The sequence below is a fragment of the Calonectris borealis genome, chromosome 11 (assembly GCF_964195595.1).
Source record: "Calonectris borealis chromosome 11, bCalBor7.hap1.2, whole genome shotgun sequence".
NCBI classification, from domain to species: Eukaryota; Metazoa; Chordata; class Aves; order Procellariiformes; family Procellariidae; genus Calonectris; species Calonectris borealis.
The window spans coordinates 18,385,131-18,408,985 of NC_134322.1; the positions used below are offsets into that span (position 1 = coordinate 18,385,131).

The following is a 23,855-nucleotide window of genomic DNA, read 5'->3' on the forward strand; positions in this document are numbered from 1 at the left end:
TGATAACGAATATTTCCGAGTTTAGGTTTATTTTACCTATTCAAGTGGCCGAAATCCACGCCCTCCTTAAGCTACGAGGGGGACTTTTCCTCTAACATTATACCCCGACCTGTACCAACTGCCAAAAGCCTTAGAAATAATTGTTAAATTTCACTGCGACTAGTGATCTGGCACCTACAATGCTTTGGGAACCAAATTTAAATTTCATGGTTTTGAGAGGCAGGAGGTGGTACATGCAAACGCTAAAGATTTTATTATCAATTATTCCAAAGTAGTAAAAAAAAAAAAAAACCACCACATTCAGACCTTTTGTAAAGGTATTTATTGCATACAGCATTTATTTTTTTCCTAATTAAAAAGTTCCCTGTAAGTATTAACAGCTAGCACATTCAGAAATGTGTTATCACATTACTCCATGACACCTTGGAACACAAACAGAAAGCAGCAGCTCATTGAAAAGGAAAGGATCATAACATTCTTAAGAGGTAGGTGAAGAATCTTGTACTTACATAGTTTTATATTAAAGGGGCAAAGGAAAATAGTCAGATTTGTGAAGAATATTAATAGTCAATTTAAGCCGGTTTTGGGCTATGATTCACTTACCTATGTTTTTGCATGACTACAGCAGCTTTATTTTGTTAAACACTGCACATTTCCCATATCACACATATTAAAATTTACTAATACTAGTAGACAATGTCCTAACCCTTCTTTCTACCATTCAACTGGTAGAGCACCCTACTACTCAGGCTTTTCTTTTTAATAAAAAGGCTTTGTTCAGATGACTGAGTAAAAAACACTGCAGAGCCACTGGGAAGGTAAGCATCTGTCTTCCATGAATATTTTTTGTAATTATTAACCTGGAATTCCATGTCATAAATATTAACTAGCAGCTGAGCAAGCTAGAGTAAGGAGCACGGTAAGATAAGGACTTGACTTTTTGGAAACACTCCAGTAGCTTCTCAGATAATTTTCAGTATCAAAAAAAAAAATCAGTACATTTAAATCAGAGTAATCCGGGCAGTCCAAATTGCAACACTGAAAAAAGATCTAGTTGAGCAAAGAATGGCTTTAACTTCGCTGATCTCAGTCATGCTTGAAGGGAATGATGAAAAACTGTAATACAACTGCACCCTCTTCACTTCACAAATGCCTTTTTTTTCCCATTAGCTCAATATAAGGAACAAGACATGATAAGGGAAACAATGTAGTTCAACTTACAATTTCGAAGGTAGGAAAGCTGCAAAATCTGCCTTTCAGAATGTGAATATTTAAATATCCCTTTTATTTCAGAGTGCCACTCTGACTAAAACCAGGTATCCTTAAAAAGTATAATTACAGCACTTATTTCAAGCGTCTCTGACAACCAGTCAGTGAAACAAATCCTCTAGAGAATGACCTGCATCCACACGGATTGAATAAGAATTTTCACTGAAAGCTTTGTAAGACTTCTGCAGTTACAAAAATCACGCAAGCTATTATCCCTCTCCCCGCTGTCCTCATATGAGACTTTTCTGAGGGAGACTGGAATGACTTTAGAATTAAAGTCATCTCCAAAGACAACAGCTTTTGATAAGAGATGCATTTAAGCCATCTTTCTACATAATAAATACTGTATAAATCTGTAGGATACACGGACAAGAATTTGACACTGGAATACACGCACTTTTCACCAAGAAACTTACTACTTTGTGACAGATTTAGTTTAGAAAGTCCCCATTGACAATGTAGTTCCATTATTTTCTGTTAACTACAGACATTTCAGTAGCTGACATCGGTGAGGCTGACATGACTAGTCACCAATGCTACACTCTCCTCCCTATGACACACTTCCAGGTCATTTCATAAAAGATTCCATTACCACCAACATGTAATCTAATCTTGAAGTCTGACACAAATTAACCGTTGAAAGGTTTTAAGCTGTCATTAGAGCATTTAAGTGTATGATGCAAACTTGCTGAAACATGCTAACAAATACAGGCTATGTACTAATTGTGTGCAGTTCAGAATGTAACTACTGTTTCTGAGTGCAAAGTTCCTCACAGCAAGAAGTACTATTCTTTACTTATTCACTGAAAATAAATGAAAAAAATACGCTAAACTGCATTATGAACAAGGTTACATATTATTCTAACTAGTTCTAAGCTTTTTGGAACCAAAATTTCTCCATTTTAACATCCTAGAACTTCAAAGACTTCAAGCTACTTCAGCACTAAATCCTTATACATCCCTCTCCATTACTTTCTAACAGAACATGGCTTTGCTGTACTACACAGAACATCAAGAATATTCAAGCCATCTAGAGTCTACTCACATCAGTTTTTAATAACGCTTTCGCCAAAATATCTTTGCCACTTCTGATCACTGATCCTATTGCAAAAATCAATGTACAAAGTGTCACATCCACACACAGAGAGGCCACTGGCCCAAACATCTGTATTTCAGTTGCACACAGTAATAACAAAAGATAACTAACAACTTATTACCATATATATATATAAACTGAGACCTTCAAATCAAAGGTAAATTAGTGACTCATGAAATTATCTTTTCAAACTGTATTTTAGTAACATGAGTTTTACTTTTAGAAGGAAGTGCCATTGAAAGGTGAATTCCCTACAATACTGTATCTTATCACAAAGTGATTCAGGTTTTGAAATAACTTTTATTAAAGTATGACATTCCAACTTTTCATGTTTTTAAATATTAAAATATATTAAATTATTTTATAGATTTAAAAAATACAAGTTTGACAAAAAGTTACCCATTTGTGTTCAAGATAACTTTGGGACGTCTTTGCTTTTTGTAAACATCCACCTCACCATTAAGTGATAAGCTGCAAAAGGTCAGAGGGGAATAATTCTTTAGTACACCTGTTTCTCAAGCTGCATATCTTTAGGGACAGAAGAACTGTTGTGCTATGAAAATAGTTTTTTCACAAAAACTTATACTAGAGAAATAAACCATTAGGCAAGCACATACACATTTCCAAAAGAAATAGTACTACTGCAGCATGAAACTGTAGAATCACTCAGCCAGCAGGAAATAACAGTAACAATCCCATCATTTGATAATACAGCCTATACAGAGGACTGGCTACTCTATGCTGCACTATACACATAGGAAGCAACAGGACATATAGAACTACAATCCTTCCACTAAGAATTACTAAGAAAAATACTTTTTTTACTCAGGAAAAGTTTGCAATGAGATGATCAGAATGCTTAGTATCTAGCTTAGGACGCACACAGAATCAGTAAAAATCTGGAAGGCTTACAGGTTTGCATGGTCATACACACCACACTGTGAAAGTATCAGAAGTAAACAGGCTGTAAGCGTCCAATTTACTGACTGGAACTTTATATTAATCTGGGTCCACATCAAAATTGAAGCAGGAGATAAGACAGCCCCAAAAAAACTGTTCATATTTGTGTTCTGCTTTCAGAGCAAGATCCAAACCTGATGAAATCGATGTAAAGCAGCTTGAAATTAGCATTGCCTTTTGAAAGAGAACATCCTGCGTATTAATCTCTCTGAAACGGATACAGAAGCTACTATAACAAAAGTACCTAGATCTTGAGATGAAAGTCTCTAACTGCAGACTTAACCTCGCAGAGACATGGGCAATTTGCCCTCATTTGACATGAATATGCTCTCAGAGTCTATACATGTATCATTAGAGACAGTAGATTAATTGTTAATTGGTAGTAAGTCTTGACCATGGAACATCTCTTGACTGCTGTTTATCAGTGTCAGGCAGTAATCTGGTTAAACACAACCTTACTTTTTTAAATAAGAGAACTGTATAACACTAGCTTTTAATATAATTGAGAACTGCTATTTTTGGCATTAAGACAAAATTGTGAGCACAATAAAAAACAAAAGTGAAGATTTAATATATTTGCTACAATATCATATTGCTCAACTCCTAAATGGATTTATTTGCATGCACCTGTCCTTACAGGGAAATAGCAATGATTATTCAAAAGATGTTACAAACTTTCACAACCTATCAACCAGTGCATTATTGTTGCTCTGATAAACCTATAAACACTAGTTATATGTCCAAGAACACCTCTTACAGACACAAGTTTACTACCATTGTGGGGAGAAAAAAATCCCCAACCTTCAAATCACTTTTTTTTTTTGTTAAGTGAAATCAGTGCTGGTATCATGTGTCAAACTAAGAGCTTTAGAAATGGATGTTTCATCTACAAGGATGACAAAAGGTAGCATAAGACTCCCCATACCTCTGCAAACAATTGATATTATGGCTCGAATATCTATGTAACTCCCAAGCTCTACCGAGTATAACCAGAGTTCCTACTGGCGACAACCAATATTCATCCAGGAAGAACTGCAATGAACTCATTTCCTTCTGGTAGCCGAAATAGCCTTGGTTTACTGAAGCAGAATCTAAATTTGCAACTTAAATTGAGAAAGGTCTGATATCTTACTAGTCATCCAAACAGTTCAGCTTCTATTGTGGCTTAGGCTTAAACCCTTTGGCCAACAGACTGAAGTTCACAGAACCGCACTTCTGCATTCTGAAAAATTGACTAAAAGACACCAAAGCTTAAGCTCACTCTAGCGAGGTAAATAAATGAGTACTGCTTGTTTTAGGTATGTGAACAAAAATACGGATCTCCACACTTGTGAAAGACTACATTATGTGATTCTTAATATCCAAACAAATTAAGGTTTCTGTGATAACGAAGAAATGCACTTGACCATTTACAGCAAAACAGATTTATACGATAACAAGTAACGTACGGCCTTGTCTACCTGCAAATGAAGTCCTTCAGCAGGTATACACATTATATTGCTCAGTCATAAAAATATATATTATCTCTTTCCTTTAACATTTAGGTATATAAATATTTTACTGAAGAACATGCATCATTTAGATAAACAATTGCAAGAACATCCTCTGAAAACATAGGGTTCTTTGACATTTAGCAGTATAAAATGATTACATAAACATAGCTATTAAAGTCAAGACAAACCAATACAGCAGTAAGCAGTCCATTGTGTGCTAGTCCAAAGAAATTAAGCACCTTTTGCAACAAGTTATATAATATATACACAGAGAATGCATTATAAATGGAGCAAAAATAGCATCATTCCATCTGCATATTCTTCAGTCTTGTTTGGACTCCAAATTTATTGTTCACTTTTCTGCTCCTGTTTTCCATTCAGCTCTTGGTCAACTCTGCTTAGCAAAGAAAGCAGTAAAATTAAAACTATGTTAAGAAGTAGTTTAGTTTGATAGCTCATATATTAAGCAAAAACTATTAATCTTAAACAGGAAAACACAAAGCTTTTACATAGAAAAAGTTTTAGTAAATAAATATTAAATTGAGATTTTTATTGAATACAGTCACAACAATGCTTTTTTTAAAAAAAAATTTCTTACCTTCCCCTAGAAATTAAAATTGTTAAGAAACCATTTAAATAACAATAGCATTCAAAAGGAAGCATTTGAAAAGCACAAGAGAAGTTTGACTACAGAAGAAGAAAAGCAGGTTCTGTGCTTTTATTAATGAATGCAAGCAGCAATACAAGTTTACAGTAACATAACAATACTGTCAAGCACTACTATGATGAATTCATACACTGCAGAATAAGCACAGAATTACCTTTAATATTATAGTAATTAAGCCAAGAAGGTAACAGCACTAGTTGAAACGAAAGTTAACTGGTTCCTTAATACTTTTTCTACTAAGTTCTAAGACTCTTGTAATTACCCATGAAAAATTCACCATCATGCTGCTAAAACTGTTTTTTGCTTGGTTTTGGGTTGGTTTTTTTGCTTTGTTTTTTGGTATCTGCCTCAGGACCAGCAAACAAAAATGTTGCTTTGCAGAAAAGTACACCTGCACGAGATGTACTTTTCCTCTTTCCAGTAAGAACAAGCTACAGTCTTAACTATATCTCTGGAAAATAAATTGTGCATGGAGGTAAATTAATTTTAAAACCAACAGCAGTTCCAAAGTGAAAGAGGCTAAGGCCAAGTTTGTCTTCTAGCAACCTAATTGTCTAACCTACCTGTCCAGTCTGTCAAACTATAACCAGCCAGTTTTTCAAAGTGATAAGAACAATGACAGTTCTTCTAGGCCATGAACCCATAAAAAGGGGAGGCAAGTTTTTGGGGTTTTTTTTTGCAGCTGTAAGAACTGAACCTAGTACATAAGGATCCAATAGGTCTGGAGCAGTGTTGTCTGGAAGCAACAGTCCTAGTTCACCTGCACAGTATGCAGCTGCAACTCTTCCCTGTCCTCTCTGCAGTATCTTAGGAAAGCATGTTTTGACATGACTTATAGGACTAATCGCAGAAAGTGTAAGAAAATACGGTAAGCTAATGCAAACAAGCTATGCATAAACATACAGCTGACAATATAAATCCATAGAAGTATATTATATTCTAGCTTCCAAAGTGGCTCATACATATAGCCAAAGAATTCCTACTGCCAGCCTCAACAAATTTAGTAACTAAACTTCAACACATCTCCCTTTCCCCCTGTTATAATAAATACCTACAACTGCTTTCAACCTGATTAAAGTCTCAGTATCAAATAGTGCCTGTGATCTCTCCTCTATACATAAGTTTCACTTAAGGAACATACTGCTTTTTACAAAAGTGATGGTAGTATAAGTGGTGACATCGATAGGGACACTAAAAAGCTTGGTGTACTGGAGATTTTAAAAAGTTTTTACATTACTGTTTGAATGTCTCAGGTTTGCATCCTGAATACAATGGACCTTGCAATAGAATTGGGCCAAATCATGCGGGGGGGGCAGGGGGGGGCAGTGGGGCGTAATCAAGCAGAGCTGTTGTTCAATATGTACAGAATGGGTTTCTTAAATTTGACAGGCTTAGTACTTCAGGTTACACACTGCAAGATTATCACTTAATGGGAATAATACCTAGAGAATGTTCAACACTTGTCACTAGCTTTACCTGCTAGCTTTCAGAAAGAATTTAAATTCCTTTTATTTTAATCTCTCAGTGTTCCTCTCTATGTCCATTACCCAATTTAGACAATAAGCCTCCCTCAATAGTTATGCACACACAGGAAGAGTAATTAAAAAAAGCAAAGTTAGTAGCAAAACCTTTCAAAATGTTTGTTAGTGATAGAGTGAAAAAATAACATATCCATTCAAATAGTTAGCAGGACACTGAAAATTAACAAAATGAAAATCCAATGTTTATTAGCAAGGAACACAGGCACTGCAAATACAAACAGCACTAAAAATACTAATTTAGATTGTATCTGTGCAAGTTAATAACTAAAAAGGCAGTGAATACCAAAAATACAAGATACAAGATTCAATATTAGAACTTCTTCCAGAGTTGCATCTCTGCTGATGCATAGCTACAGCTTAGCACCTAAAAAACAGCTTTTCCTTCAGACATCACTTCTTGTTAGAAACAGTGAAACTTGATTTAATCCGAGTCATACAGAAGCACTACTTTTGCCTCTTGAAGATACAGTTGAGAATCCATGTATCCCCTAAAAAGTGAGCATTTCATGTAATAGAGTAATATTCACAAATATCTGTTTGAACATTCAGGGCGAGTTCTTTTAGATGATATACTGTACTTGCAGGCAGTAGAGTTACTTTTACACATAAAAACTTAGTCACTAGTGCATGTTTATATTTACAAATGCTTATTCCTTTATGCAAGCCAATCAACTGGGAGTTAGTTGCAGTGCAAATCATCTCATCTAGATGCAACCCTAGTCAAAATATGAATATACCTTTTCTGTTTCTTTCTAAACTTTTCTTCTTCATACCTTGGTGAGGAAAAGTTTGATTTCAGTAAATATAACATATGAAGGCCAAATTCAACAGAAGCTGCAAACTAGTATTAGTGTCAATACAGTTTGTAGAAACATACCAAGTTTTGAAACTGATATAATTAAGAAAAAATATATAGTACCTCCAATATTTATAAGCATTATACAAGAAGCATTAAGATTATTAAGATTTAGTTACTATGACATAACATATGAATTCAATACAGCTTCTTGTACAGTATTAACATCCATCACTAAAATTTAAAGTCTGTATCTGTAACAGTTTGAAACCAGATATAATCCTCCACAGAAGTCTGAGAATTAACTCCCTAAGTCAACCAAATTCAGCCTTTGCAGAATAGTCAAAGGTTCATCAATACAGAAAGGAGTCTTTCAAGACTTGGAATGACAGTCTGAATATTCATAGCATATCCTTCAAAAGCTCCAGTAAAAAAAAAATGCTAAAGATAGCACAAGGCTGCTTCAGCATTGTCATGTCAATATTTCCTCCCCACCTCAAGAAAACTGTGTTTTCTCTATTTCATAAAAAGTTAAATTGTGCAGCTGATACCACCTGAATGTTTACTGCAATAACCAGCCATTTGCAGGGGTGGTAGGGGGATTTGTCCAACATGGACGTGCCCTTCTGTCCACACAGTGAGACTATGCCATCTTTCCTCATGGAGTTCCCAGTCTGTGATCACCTATTGTGATGCATACTCTATAGGTTTTGTATGTTATACTCTCCAATAGGCTGATCAATTTATCATCAGAATTGTTAGTATTTTCATTTGGCTTTTTTAAGATCCAAGTTTATGCTTCTACTCTATTACTGCACCCACAAATGCTGCTGACAAAAGTATCATCATCAGAATTGAGAGCAGAGTTGTGCTGACATTAAAATAGATATTTGTATCTGGAAGGAAGGAAGAGGAGAAAACCAAGGACAACGATGCTGCCTTCACCTCTTCACCAAAGTAGTTTTAGAACTGTTAAGGGTAGGGATTCAGCATTTTTCCAGCACAGCTCTTCTTTTAAATGAAATCCCAACCCAAGTGATATTTCACCACTTAACCTGTTCCACATTTTAGCAAGAACACTGAAGATACTGTAAATAACTTCAGTATCAACATGCCCAAAATTTCTCACTCACAAGCCAGTTTAGTATACTAAGGGGCTGAACAACTGGAATGAGGCCTTGTCTCTAGAAGACTAATTGACACACTGTAACTTGGTAATTACATAAGGCACTGTCTGTGAAAATCCCTATACATTAACGTTTTGACTATCCATGCTACTGCATACCAAACTGTAGTTAGCAATGTGGTCAAACATGGATACTCCTCCTAGAGATAGCAATGATCTGAGTCAAATTAAATTTTATTAAATGCAAAGTATTACATTCAAACCAATCATTGAATACGATATATACCAGTTCTAAAACATGATCGGTGTAGAACATGTTTGAATAATAAAACGTACTGTTTTATGCATTCTGGGATGCCAACGTATTCCATGGGGATGAGTTCAGCTAGTTCTGCCAGGGTAAAGACATACCTAATTTTTTGGCTGAATTTTGAGCTGTGAAAGAACAAATGCAGCGTACAGTTACAACTTAAAAATTTTTCAGTAGGTCAATATTAAAACAGTTTTTGAAGTTCAAAGTAAACACTTGTTAGGATTATTTTTTTTTTTTTTTTAGAAAAAGAAATAGCTTCTAGAGTATTACCTAATAAAAGGTTTTGTGATGGCCAGAAGTGTCCTGATGAACCAAGAAGGATGAACTATGATTAATGATTTCAGATTTTTCCTTAACCTGAAGAATTCAAACAGTGGACATAATTACTAGAACAAAAAGGCAGCATGACAACAAGGGTTTTTTTATTATATAAAAAGTATGTTTTTGCAAGCACAACTGTCACATCAATCTAGTATTCTGACATTCCATTATCAGTTTGACAACAATGACAAGGAAATAACATTCCAGAGAGAAGTTTCTTTGAATCTTTTTACACAACTAGTGATGAAGTGGTTCACAAAGGACCCCCCCCTTATTACATTACCATATTAATACATGACGTTTTAAGGATATTCTATGTGGTAAGAGTATTCAGTATTCTAACACTACTATTTTCACAACAACAAAAAAACCAAAAAAAACCTACGCATGCCTGTAGCATTATTCCACATTGCCTAGCTTAGGAAGAGGTTTTCAATACACCAAGCAATTTGCTTAGTTAAATCTCAACCACTACATACCAGACCCACATTAAACAGCAGTTGTTGCTAAATATGTATATCACTGAACATGCGAATATTGTAAGAAAACACTGGAGAGCTTCTTACCTTCTATCAATTTGCTGGTAACATTTCCTAAGCCAGCCTAAACTTGGCATTTTTCTCCGTGTTGTTGCACCGTTCAGGTAAACTATCATGTAGTTCTCTGCTACTAACAGCTCTAAAGTGCCAATTACATATCTGCAGAGACAAGCAAAGAAAACTTTCAGATGAAGATCTGTGGATATTAAAGTAGTTCCTAGTAATGCTAAAATATATTATAAAAAAATACAGGGTTGGCAACAGTGTTGAGCAACATCTAATAATTTTTTTCCTCTCTCCTAGAAGCAGATGTAGTTGCTTTTCTGTTTATATTTCAGATGAGGAAAAGGTAAAAGTTTCATTTAAAAAAAAAAAAAAAAGAGAGAAGTAATTGCCCTTACATTAAAATGCTAAGTTTCACGATGTGAAATTAAGACAGTATTCAGAGGCAGATGATTACTTACTTAAATAGATTGTCCATTAGGTATCTGTAGTTAGGCTGGCTGCTTTCAGGCATAAAGCAAACAGCAAACACAACAATGGCATTTAACCCATCACCATAATAACCTAAAATCAATGAAAACAGCAGTAGTGACAAAGGCGGCTATACATCGACTACATTTACACAAAGTCAAGTACATTCAGTAAGCTTTTTCATTATTTACCTTAGAGATCTACAAACATCTATTCTACATGGACAGATTCATACAGTTACAGAAAACCTCAAGATTTCTTTTTCAAGTTTGTCTACTTCTGAAGAAATTACTGAAGTTGATGTAAATCAAGCGCTGTACGTACACTCAATGTCTCAGTATAGAATCTCAGTATATTTAATAACATTTTACATAGCCAACTTTTCTTCCAATCTAAACTCCACAGACTATTGGGAAGAGTCACTAAATTGATGTATGCCTTAGTAGATCTACAGTTAACGCTTTCGACACTCTTAAAACCAAAAAATTATACTGGTAGCACTGACACTGTAGAACAGGTAAGTACCTCTTATTACATATGTGCATGCTAGTAGCTTCATCTGAACATGTGTACATTTTGGAACTTTAGTTTAATAGAGAAAAAATATTAAATCAACCATATGCCTTAATGCAACAAACGAATCATCACATGAGTCTTTATGCCCAAAGCTCTTCCTGTGCCACCCCAACTCAGCTTAAAGAAGTACTTTCTCAACAGTTCCCCTCAGCACATCACTAATCCTTACCACCATGACTGATAACTTTTTTATATGGTTCAATTGCCTTCATGTCCACCCTATGGTCCTGTTCTCCAATCCTAAACATTCGCCAGCGTCGACCGTCATCTTTCTCCTCTGCCGCAGTGTATTCAGTAAGTGATCCTTTCCTAATTACATCAGTAGTTTTTGGTTTTGGAAGATCATCTGCCAGTTAAAACATGTTCAAGATCCATTATGAATACTATGTATAGTGACAATCAATTACAATACAGGTTAACCACTTTGCTATCTAATCTATTTTAATATTCTTTTGCCAGTCAGACAATCAGCTGACTTAGTTCTTTCAGTCATTACAAAATAGGATCTCATGGGTGTCATTTTATCAAAATACCCTATGTTGGCAGTTATCCATTGACTGTAATTTTCTATGTTAAAGTACATGACAAATTTCCATTCATGTAGGAAGCCTATTTAATTGTAAGCTTTCAGAACACAGACCTTGATGAATCTCACCAAAATAGACAAAGTGGTTAACTTCAATGATAATTACACAGGTAGCTTGATCACAGATTTACATAGAAGCATGATTTAAAACATTGACAGTACCTTGCAAGCAGACATGCAGGCAAATCTATTAGAAATTAAATCTAATTCACATGTGTGCAATCAATATATATGAAATTTATGCTGACAGCAATCTGTAAAACAATTTGCTCCAATTAAATTATGATTCTTGACTTTGTTGCACAGACCTTACCCAAAGCGAGAAAAACCTACTGCAAGTTAGCTGTCTGTTCCCAAGACAAAGCTGTTAATTGAAACTATCCTTCCACGAAAATGAAGGCAGCAGCATTAAAGGAAGAAAAGACAGAAACCCTTTTCAGCACTTTTAAAAACAAGGCACAAACATTCGGAACATTTCCTTCGCATCATCGCAAAACTAACCCTAAATACCAATTCTTCTTCACTAAAATGATGAAAATCCTTTTACACAGGTAAACCCACAGTCTTTGTTATGAAAACTTCACCTGCAATATGTCTTTAGCTATTTAAAAAAACCCCTTATTCTAAAGAGTGTTTCCTTCTCCATTTCTAAGCTATCTCAGAATGAAGAGCAAGTAGCATTTCATATGTAACAGTGAAAAGAGAACTTCCTGTTTACTCAGGAATTAAAATTATTTTATTTCCAGAATTTAAAAAAAAAATGAATTTATATGTTTACTTAGAGACATTCTTAAGTCATGAGTTTACAGAAGCTGAAGACTCCAACTGTTTGACCAACACAACAGTTCTTGGCTTACATAAGAGGGCCTTAAAACATAATTAAACTGCAAGTTTAAAACTTGTGCTTTAACTCCTACACAGGACTTTTTTACCTCAAATAAAATTTGTTAGAATCTCCAGGTTTTGCCTACAAGAATAAGATGAAGCATCTGTTCATTTCTTAAAATTAAGATCATTACTAGTGTAGCTATAGCTAAGTTAACTTCCTATCAAGTTATTTCAGAATTCCTTGACAAAAATAGAGGCTCTTCTACCACTTCCAGTCAATCCGGAAAGCATGCAAACTCTAAGGCTACTGACCTTTGGCCATTCTCACCACAGTAAGATATAAGGTCAGGTGTTACTCAATATTTTTAAAAATACCATTCAGTGCTCCTTAAATACAAAGGCTTGCAATTAATCAATTTCTGACTAGCTAATCTATAATCTGTATCCCTTTATATGGTTCACCTCCATTTAAAACTGATCTATAATACATATAAAACACCTTTGATTTTTTTTCCCAGGTTGATTCTTAAAAGCATACTGCAATGGTGAGGATTTTCCATAACTTCTAGTCTTATAGGTGTTTTATGACATTAACCTACATTTATTTGAAGTTATGGCTATTATTATGTTGCCTGTTTACTAATCAGTGGAGGTCTGATTTGCTCTTTAAAAATTCGTTGCGCCTATTTCCAATTTCTAGTCTAATCACTCCCTTTGTATTTTTCCTCTTGTAATACTGAGTCATAGTTATTTCCCACCTGAAAAACTGCTGACCTGCACATAAGAAAATAGAAATATTTTAGGGCATCAGACAAAAGTAACAAAATACTTACCTTCCCATTCAAACTCATTGCTATTTTCTGAAGGAGTATCTAAATCGTCCAAATCAATCTCTCCACTCTCATCCAAGTCATCAGACAAAACAGATTCCTCACTGTGATCCAAAGTTAAGCTAATATCTGGAGCCATTAGTTTCTTCCTCACTTTGGTTCCATTAACCTCTGTATTTAAAAAAGCAAATTATTTATTTTCAAAGCTAAAGTGAGTTTAGATAAGCATATTAACAAGATAGAAGAGCTTTCTCAGAATGCATTGTAAGTTAATGCCCATAATTTAAACGATGTATCTTTGGAATAAGAATTAAACACAGGGTGAAAAGAACAGCACTTGGAGGTCAAAGTTCTCAAGTCCTCAAGATCATAAGTTTACCCGATTGCATACACACTACGATCATAGTGGTAAACCACCATACTCCCTACAAAAGAAAACCCTGAATTGCCACCACCTAAGCAACTATTATCCATGCTAGCTACATCAAGATGTACCGCGAGTTATTCTAGATATTACACTAAATAAGTCTTGCAAATAATGCAATATTCATGTCCCTAGCCCTTGTTTTTGTTAGGTATTGGTATCATCATAACCATCTTTGATGAAAAAATAATATACAAGCTGCAAAAAAAGAAGGCTGACAGACAACAACGAGGACAGAAAATTAAAGAAACTATTAGGTGAATATACAGCATACTTTGAGACACAAGGCAAATACTTGCGTGATTTAGACAGCAGTTGAAAGCAGGGAATAAAATAAAATGACTGATCCAGCACTGGAAATGTCACAACTAAAGCAGACAGACAAGATCAAAAAAAATTTAAAAGTGTAAAAAAACCCCCAAACATCTGTATTATTTCCCCTCTGACCATTCGGACAGGCAACATTCTTAAAAGGCCACAAAGGTCTGAAATTTAGAGTGGAACTAAGGTAGGCCCTAACTGATGCACAGAAGCCAAATAATGAACCAAGATTTTAAGACAGTGAGTGCAATGATTCACTTTTGTCCAGTATTACCTGGATAGCTCTGTTCACAGGGAGGATGAAGAGTCTCATATTTTATTCCAAAACCCTTTTCTTTCTAGACAAGATGGTGATAATACTCTTCACATACAACAAATGTCATTTAGAATGCTGTTTCCTCAAGCCTGACTCAAAAAAAACCTCAACAACAAAAAAAACCCCCAAAACCCCCTACAAAAAAAAAAAAACAAAAACCACCCTAAAACAGAATGGAACTTTAAAACAGCCATCTAAGCAGAAAGCAGTCAGCATGACTGGAGCAGAATGTTCTTACCAGCTTCACCTTCCGTTCCAGCTGCAGCCAATATATCTGACTCAACAGGATCATCCTCCGGCAGGGGCCTGGTGCACAAAGTAGAAACCATTGTTACAAAACTTTTTTTTTCCTTTTTTAAGCAGCCAGGTAAATACCAAATATTTAGACTTGCACACTGCTAAAAAAACCACTGTGGGATAGTACTGAACTAAAATTTACTTATAGCCCAAGTTCAAACTTTCAGTAGACAAAGCACCAAAGTAGCAGAAAATTCCTTTACAGCATTCAAGCAACCATCTGTTGATGCGACAAATGCCAAAATACTGGTTGCTATTAGTGTGTGTCATCCTTAAGAAAACTTGTCATATTCTTGCTTGAGAAAATTTGACATTAAATACATTGCAGAAGTAGTTTAGTCATATTATTATGGAATGCTTCTGAAGTCAGCTGTTTCTTTGTAGGCCCAAGCATCACTAGCAGTCTTAACTGTTAAAAAATTTGCTCAGAAATGTTGCTTAATGAAATATTTGGGCCTGGTAATAATACGCAAACAATGTAGTTGCAAAAGATTACCACAGAAAACAAACAAAGCCAAACTTACACATTTTCACTTTAGCAACACTGGAAACTTGAACAATGACATTCCTGTATTGCTTAACTTACACACGAACATGAAGTGATCCCTTTCCAGACCATAAAGAAACATACCACAAAGCCTTTTCAAGACTACTGTATCAACGGAAATCACTTCAAGATTATACTGACTGTTAGTTCACCAGGAAGATAGAGACAGCTTATTCTGGATGTTATGCATTTGACTTGAATTACTTAAAAAAAAAAAAAATTAAAACCTTGGAAAATCTTCATCTTGCCATTCTTCCTTAAACTCAACACCTTCCATTCTCCAGCCAACTTGAATTGCTAATAGAGACTCCTGATCAGCCAGAACTTCTTGTCTTCAAGAGAGTGGGCTAAAGAGGAGCTGCAGGAACACAACAGAATATGCTAGTTCAATACTATTGTAATTCCCATACTTGCAACACATCCTTTCACTTATCACCAAGTTGAGGTATTACGCAGGAAAAAAAAAAACACCAGGGAAAAGTTTATGGTTTGTTTCCTTTTTTTTTTCCCCCATACAAAACTGCTTACGGAATGGTTTATCCTACAGTAATTTAGGTTGGAAGGGATCTCACGTAGTCCAATGACCTGCTCAAGCAGGATCAACCTCTCAGTTAAAATCAAGGCCCTGAACAACCTGATCTATCATTTAGGATTACACCAGTTCACTCCAAACTGTAGGAAACCTGACAGCTCTCTAGATTCTATAAGAGATATTGAATAAGTGTATATTTTGAGAAAAAAACCCCAGATGGTCAGATCTAAAATACAACCCAGTTCTTAAAAAAAACCAAACACTTTAAAGATAACTATTTCAGAAAGTGTTTTCGGAGAACTCACCCTGTGATGTGCAAGTCAAGCTGTGTTTTTTCAGGCTCACCCATCACCAGCAACAAGGAATCCGCAATAATGGAACATAATAAACCATTCTGCTGACATACAAGTCCAAGCCAGTTGAAGCTCGTAACTGCGTTGGCTCTAAAGATTGGCAGGAACAGGTAAACTTATCAATGAAGATGTTAAGAAAATCAACACTAATCAAAACAGGAAACAATGATATTTTTAAATGCAAAGAAGCAATCAACACAGAGCACCAGTAAGTACAAAGTTTGAATGCAATCATATTGCTAATTAAGCCAGAGACAATTTATTTTTTACATGGCTAAAAAGAAACAAGTTACACTTACTGTTCTGTAGAATCACCTTTCATGCCAAATCTCAATTTCTCTTCTCCTGACCTGATTACAGCCACAGACTGATTTTAAAGTGTCCTGCAATGCTTAAAGCTACACTACACAAGCTGATTAATAAAGAAAATTTAAAAGATTGGTTTTTTGTAAAACTGCAGTACCAGAGACAGATTAAACATCAATGACCAAAGTTTAAGCTTATTTTACTGACATTTTCCTGCCTCCCTCACCCAGAAAATGGAAATAAAATTTCTAGAAGGTAGCAACCTGGTTCCTCTTAAGGATCAGACTCTCTCTGTTTGAATCATGCAGCCCCTGCACCACTCAGTTGCTGGCAGTATGTGCCTGTGCACACAATCTCCAAGAAGTTGCTCCCAGCAGTTTTTCTCCCAGCTCTCCCTCTTTCTATTTGTCCTTTTTGACTAATATGCCATTTAGTTTCTTGCTGCTTGAATCATATGACTTTCCTCATGAAACATGTCCTCTCTTTCATTAAGATGTTGATATTCTCAGCACACAGTTTCTCCTGGGTACTAACCTGCTGAGTGTTTGCAACAATGAATTTTAAATATTTGCTTGGAGATAAGATCATATTTTGATCAGTAGTAATAGTGAATATGTGCATAGTTCTTTATGCATTTGTTTCAGGACACTGAGATGAAGCACAAGAAGTTTCACAAGGTACCCTATGCAGTCAAGAGAATACAGTGGTTACAATCGGTACGGAACGGACCATCTGATGCAAATACGCAGTTAACTGTAAACAAACAGACACTAAATCTAAAAGAAAACCTAAACTGATGACTTCATTCTTAAGTGACAGATGAAGAAATGAAGAAAAGTGACAGTAAAAAAAAAAACCACCACACCACCACAAACCAACCCTATCACTGTGCTGGTGGCTATAAGACACTACTTTTGAGCTCGCCTGCACAGTGTTCACAATACAATTCCCACAAAACAGTTTAAAGTAGGGTTTTGCTCCAAGACTTGAACAGTTTTCTCACCACACTTTTGAAGAATACCAAACACCAAGTAACATCTATTAATTTCAGATGTACAGCATTTCAGTGCAGAAGCATGCGTGTATTTCATTAAATTGAAGTAAACTTGATACACTAAGACAGACATAGAGTTTAAAAGTTACTCATGCTGTAATAAAAGTTTAAGACACTTTTACAAAACACTTCTCACATTACTTACAGAATTCTCATCAGCAACTTCTCATTAAGATAGATTTGAAAGCAATCATTCGCTAAATACTGCATAGTACAATTGCAAACAACTTACAAGGCAAGTTCCAAGTTCAACATCAGATAAGCTTGAATTCAGGTTTACAGCATCCTACTTAACATGCAGACTAAGTAGTTGTTTTGGATGTTTTGACTTGAAGTCTCATGTACAAAAGCACTATCATTTGTCAACTAGAAGAATGAGAAATTAAGGAGGAAGGGTAATCTCAGGAAAGTTAGAAAAGTGCTAACTACTGAATAATTTTACATCACTAATATAAATGCTTACAAAGCAGGGGGAAAAAAATCTACTATTTCTGCTTATACAAACTAAAGCAGAGTGTAAAATAGTCTTCCTACAGCTGCTGTGGTAGGGCTGACATCTTCTGGTTTTACTATGCCAAAGTCTCCTTTTAATTCAGCTGTAAATCAAAGATCTAAAAGCTTAACTTGAAAAATGTATTGTAATAATGCAAGTATTTATTAGTCATGTAAAAGAAAAGCAATTAATTTCTATCTGATCCTAGCACTCTTCATGGCCAACTCAAAAAGTCATGGTTTCTGAGAACAGCAAGCCCAATCATTTTTACTCTCCATTACTCATTACTTTCCATTTTACTTAAAGAAATGGAAATGGAAGATTGGGAGCTATCTAAAGGTCAGAAACTTCAACCCATCAAAGAACATCTGGATGCAGGATTGCCATGTGGTTCTGCTCTCTTACTGGAACCACTGGACTTTGGTGCTCAAGAATGCCTTTTATACTTTTAAGCATCTCAACAAGCAAGTTACAACATTTCAAAAAGGAAAAAAAAATATCACAAGGGAGCACATCACTATAAAACCCCACTACCCTTCCACTACTGCTAATGAACAGATTTCCATTTCCACAACACCAGGTTAAACCTACTTAAGTCTGCATCTGAAGAGTATAACTGCTTGCACCAGAAATCAAGTATCAGTGTTCTCATCTTTTTTCCTGGAAGGAGAGATAATTTTCAGAGTTCTCTCATTAATAACAAGCTGGCTTAGTTGGTAGGTGCTGGAATACCAAATACAACAGTGTTGAAAAGCCTATTATAAACTGCCATTTTTTAAAATTTAGTTTACAGCTAAACAGAGACTCTAATCTGTCCCAGATACTTAAAAAAGACAACAGAATGCATGAGATAGTTTTATTCACGAAGTTAAAGACCCTTTGCAAAAATTATTTTTTAGGTTTTAACTCTTTGAGTTCTCAGAGGAATACACAAATAAATAGGAGTTACACATTTATATAGTCATATCTGCATGTCTAATACAAAGACCTATATTCAGTCCTTGATCAGCACCTCAGCATTTGAAGTAGAATAAATACAAAGTTTATTTTGCAAGACAACTGCAATGATGAGCACACTACTGAACTATGTACCTGATGGGCAAAGAATAGCATGCTGTTTCAGTCTCAGAAAGTTACAATTAACTTCAAAACAAGGTTAGCCTACTTTTGCTACATTTCACCTTCACCATTTCAACACAAACATTAACTGAGTGTTAGTTAAGTGAATTCCAGGTTCCAGGCTTAAAGAGGTGCCTCTAAGAGTATTTTTCACATTTGATTTTACAGCAAGCCAAAAGTAACGAACGGATATATTTTCTGGTACATGCATCCACATGGTGCAGCTCACTATAATTTCTAAATGTTTTTATAACCCCACTGACTTTTAGAATGCAGCCACACTAGCCATGACCCCAGGAAACATTTCCCAGATCTGCAGACAGACATCCAAACTTTATCACTTACAAGTTTGCATAATAAGGTGATGCAACGACTTTCATTAATAACAAGTCAATTCTTCATCTGCTTTTACTCCCTTCTCTCAGCATCAAAGCACGGAGAAATCAGTCAGGTAAAAGAGAACACTTCTGAAAACACTCTTGCTTTCATCTCTGAGGATACTACTTTAAACTCCACATTCAGAGCAATAGAAGAATCTGCATTTCTGAATCACTGAGATTCATTTAAAAGTAAATACTAACTTGGCAGACAATAGTCAAAAAGAATTTATACCCTGCCTAAATACAATCAATATTCCTTTGTAAGATTTGAATATGCATACGAGTTAAACAGAAATAATAAATTACTACTTAGTGTGTTACATTAGTAGCTGGAAATGGGGAACTAAAATAAGAGGCACTAGAAAGCAACTCTAACTTCTGCGACATAGCTCTGTCCTATGCATTTGCTAAACCTACATCAGAAAAAGTTATTCCCTCACAGGCCCCACTCGTTATTCAGCCACACAAGAGAAGGGGGGGGAGGGGAAAGAGTCTCCGTAATTGAAGACAACCCCCCAACCTCATTAGCGAAATTAAGGCTGACGTTTGTTCTGCCCTGGTGCGACCACCCTACCGGGACAGGGGCAGCATCTTCAAGTTTAAGATTTACGTGCTCAAAACTCTTCCCTCCGCCGCGCCCAGCACCCGCCAGTAGCCGTACAGAGCGACGCCGAGGCCGCGCTCTGCGCAGGAAGCCGCGAGCCCGGCAGAGCGGGGCCGCACGACGAGCCCACTCCGCTCCCCGCGGGCAGCCGGGCAGGAAGGCGGTCCCTGCTCGCCGCCCGGGGAGCGCCGCCCCGGGCACAGCCCCCCCCGCCGCGCCAGTCACCGGCGCGGCTCGGCAGAGGCTCGTACGCCCGAGGCGCAGGCGGGCCCTGCCCCGGTCGGGCCCCCAGCGGCCGGGGGCTCCTGACTGAACCCCGCCGCCCCTCGCGCACCGGCGGGCGGCCGGGCCGCAGCCCCACCCTGCGCCCGCACAGCCCTGCCGGGCCGCGGCTCAAGGCTCCCAGCTCGCCGCTGTCGCCCCCTCCGCGGCCGTACCTCGCGGGAGGCGGACGTGGGGGGAAGGGGACGGGACGGGCCGCGGCCTCGCCCGCGCCGCCGCCGCGGAATGGGCCCGCTGCGCTGCGCGCCCCTGCTCACCCGGAAGCGCATACGCCGCCAGACTCACGTGACAGCCCCTCTCCGTGGGGGGTGGGGTTGGCGCACTCGTGCACATGCGTAAAATAGCGCCGCTGCCGCCCGCCCCTCCGACGGTTGGCGCGTGCGCACTCTTCCCTCGCACGCGCGCGGGGCGGGGCGGAGCCGGCCGGGCATCCGTTGGGAGGGCGCGAGGCGGGGCTCGCGCCGCTCTGAGGGCGGGCGGCGGGGCCCGGGGGCGGTCGGGGTGGCGTCTGTCCTCTCGTCCCCGGGGCCGAGGAGCGCTGCCCGCCTCCCGGGAGCGTGGTGAGGATGAGTCCTGCGGCCCGGGCAGCTCTCAGCTGGAGGTAATTAATGGCGCCGCTGCTGACCGGGGCACCGACAGCTCCCTCCGCCGCTGCCCGTCCGGCCAGGACAGCCGCTTCTCACAGGAACGTTAACCGAGGGGTCGCGTCCTGGCCCGCGGTAAACGGGACACAGAATGGAAAATACCAAGTCCACTCACTGAGTTCTGTGTACTAGACTCGTGTGCTGTGCCTGATATTTCAGGTGCTCAGGAAAGTATGAGATGAATGTCAGAAACAAGAGCGGAACCTTCTCCATGAGCAAAAAGAGAACAGAGAACATCAGTATTGCATAGCGGCAAGGCAGTGGTAGCAGAGTTATTGAGCAAAAAACCTGAATCTCCACATCATCTGAAATTACAATTTCAGCTGTGTAACTATGGCAGCAATGGCATCCAAAATACAGTCCTTCTTCATGACATAATCTAGTGATACTACATATGCACAATAGAAGCACAGGAAGTTAGATAAATCTCATTTAGTTTAGTTAAATCTCATTTTCATCTTTTTCACATACCAAGAATGGTAACTAGGAAGAGGAGATCAAGATGGAAGGATGGTTTTGGCTAAGGTTTAGAACTTGCCACTAACACATTGTTACAATATACAGACAGCTTCTAACTTGATCACAGCTAATCACTCACAGCGAATCTATTGCCCAAAGGTGAACAATGCAACAATAGCAACAAATTTTGTTTTATTGTAGGGTACTGAAGGAACTTGGAATAAATGTGACAGATGTGGAGAGGAAGCATGGAAAAAATTAAAAAGTGATATAAGGGGGCACAAAATGAATGGAGGAAAATGTGAGAAAGAAAAATACCACTAAAGAACAGAAAGCACAGGCACCCCCAACCAGCAAAGATAAAATCTACTAACAACAGGAAAAAAGCAATTATTAAGGTAAATTAATTAAAGCATTGAAAATACATTTGTAAAGAATTAGTATCATGCGTAGCAAATGGCCTGAGGCCTGCGGGCATTATTGTAACATAAGTTTGTCAGATAATAGTTACAAATGTAACGCAAGAGCTAGCTTAAGTATAAAGAGAGGGTGTGTAACTACTGGTAGGAGAAATACAGTAAAACAGCAAGGGGAAGCAGCAAAAGGGAAAAAATATTGTATCCTGCCACCTTTGTTATGTCACCATTTTTGGTTTGTGGAAGTAGGAATGCCACAGAAGATGACAAAATACTCCATGCTTAAGGACGTTATATTCTTCTATCTGCTCCCAGTAACTATTGTTACTAGTGTGCCTACTTTGGAACTTCCTATGCCTGTAGCACCCCAGCTTTTAGTAGTGAAGATCCGATTATGTGACTTTTGCTATCAGTTTGTAAGGCACTTGCCTAGGTATTGAAGACTGAATGGCAAGAGATCTCAGCCTGCTGATGTGGAGTATCTGTGAACAGTTGGAATTATTCCAGAACGAGCTGGGTCTAACTGAGCTCTAAAGATGAAGGGTGTCTGTGATTCCTAGAGGGGTACACTACATTACAGAAAAGAGAAGTTCCCTTTTATAGGCTGCTCAGTTAACATGGATCAAAACTTATCTATTAGTTTGATGCCTGAAGACCCTCCTGCCCCTTATTTTATCAGCAAACTTAAGTTTGCAAATTGTCGCAGTACAGATTTTGAATCAGTACTGTTCTATTCTGGTTTAGATAAAGTAGAAAATGAGATTAAATTATGCTGTAGAGAATAATTTTATTACCTAATAGATAATCTTCCTTGTCTTTCAACAGAGCAGTAATAAATAAAGGACTACCATGACTTACTTATTAAGTCAAAAGGTTGAAAGTTTTCCAGCAAAGTAAAGTTTTAAGAAAAATTGTCTCATATTAAATACTTTTAATGCTTTTCTAAATGTGCTTCAGTTGTTGATAAACTCAAAACTGTCTTCAAAATGCACAAATGTCGTCTGCAGGACACCAACACCAAACTCGTGTCATGGTCAGCGAAGTTGTGCAATTTCCCATCTCTTACACGGGGTGGCACAATATAGCTGGAAATCTGTCGAGTGTTCAAATGTAACCTAGAAAACAAGCAAACAAGAGGTCAGAGCCAACTACTAGGGAATGTTGAATAATTCTATTTTTAAACATCAGACAATTGCAAATATAAGCAGATTCTCACAGGAAAGCTTTACCAAAGAGAACAGGCTTGAAGGAATAATGCTCCATTGCATGAATTTTTCCATGGAAAAAATTAATTGTTACACATTTCGGCTCTGAAATAATTCACAATTAACCTTTAAATAGAAAATAGTCATCAAAAGGAACAGAATACCAAAACATTGACCTTTTTCATGGTCTTTTCCCATTTTACTTATTAGAAAAATATTTTCTAGTAATCTAAAAGCAACAACAACAACAACAACTATATTAAAAATGCCCCCCTTTTCAAGTGGTTCACGCAACAGCTCAGAAATGTTGGAATTTTAAAACATCCATTTGAAAGTCTGTCTCTGTGGGGTTGTATTTGTATAGAATTCCTCCTTGCCATTTTCCCTGTACAGAAAGTACAAATACTGGTTTTTTTCCCAACTTTATTTTGCCCTTTTTTGATGATAAGGGCTTTGGGCTGTAGTTTACCTCTGCTTTTGTAGTCCATGTACATAACTTGGCTCCTGTCTTAGACACCTGTGATACAAAATGACAAGAGCAACGCATTATAGAGTAGTAGCTTTCAGGTATGTGGACAGGAAGTAGGTAGTGTGTAATATTTTGCCTCACTTCCGATATTCCTGTTGGGTACATCATCACCTCTTTAAAGCCATTCTACTGTAATCAGTTGTCACGCTACTGTAGCTA

The 23,855-nt window shown here is 37.4% G+C and overlaps 1 protein-coding gene and 1 long non-coding RNA gene across 11 annotated transcripts; one reads left to right on the plus strand and one right to left on the minus strand.

The window, feature by feature from the left end:
• Window positions 1-860: 860 nt before the first annotated feature.
• On the minus strand, window positions 861-20,747 carry BNIP2 (BCL2 interacting protein 2). 10 transcript variants are annotated; one of them, XM_075160280.1, is made up of 12 exons: window positions 20,729-20,747; window positions 16,158-16,295; window positions 15,548-15,678; window positions 14,715-14,782; window positions 13,419-13,586; window positions 11,341-11,517; window positions 10,586-10,688; window positions 10,149-10,280; window positions 9,532-9,618; window positions 9,285-9,383; window positions 7,764-7,799; window positions 861-5,212 (listed from the first exon to the last, which is right to left on the minus strand). In XM_075160280.1, the coding sequence occupies exons 3-12, from the start codon at window positions 15,595-15,597 to the stop codon at window positions 5,164-5,166; spliced, it is 969 nt and encodes a 322-aa protein (XP_075016381.1). In that variant the 5' UTR covers window positions 15,598-15,678; window positions 16,158-16,295; window positions 20,729-20,747; the 3' UTR covers window positions 861-5,163. The 10 variants fall into 10 exon arrangements, with proteins under 10 accessions (XP_075016381.1, XP_075016380.1, XP_075016379.1 ...); XM_075160279.1 differs by having other exon boundaries at window positions 20,701-20,736; XM_075160278.1 differs by lacking the exon at window positions 20,729-20,747 and adding an exon at window positions 20,599-20,726.
• LOC142086796 (uncharacterized) lies at window positions 16,291-17,392 on the plus strand. Its single transcript, XR_012675252.1, has 2 exons — window positions 16,291-16,413; window positions 17,156-17,392. It is a non-coding gene; the product is annotated as an uncharacterized LOC142086796 (long non-coding RNA).
• Window positions 20,748-23,855: the final 3,108 nt, after the last annotated feature.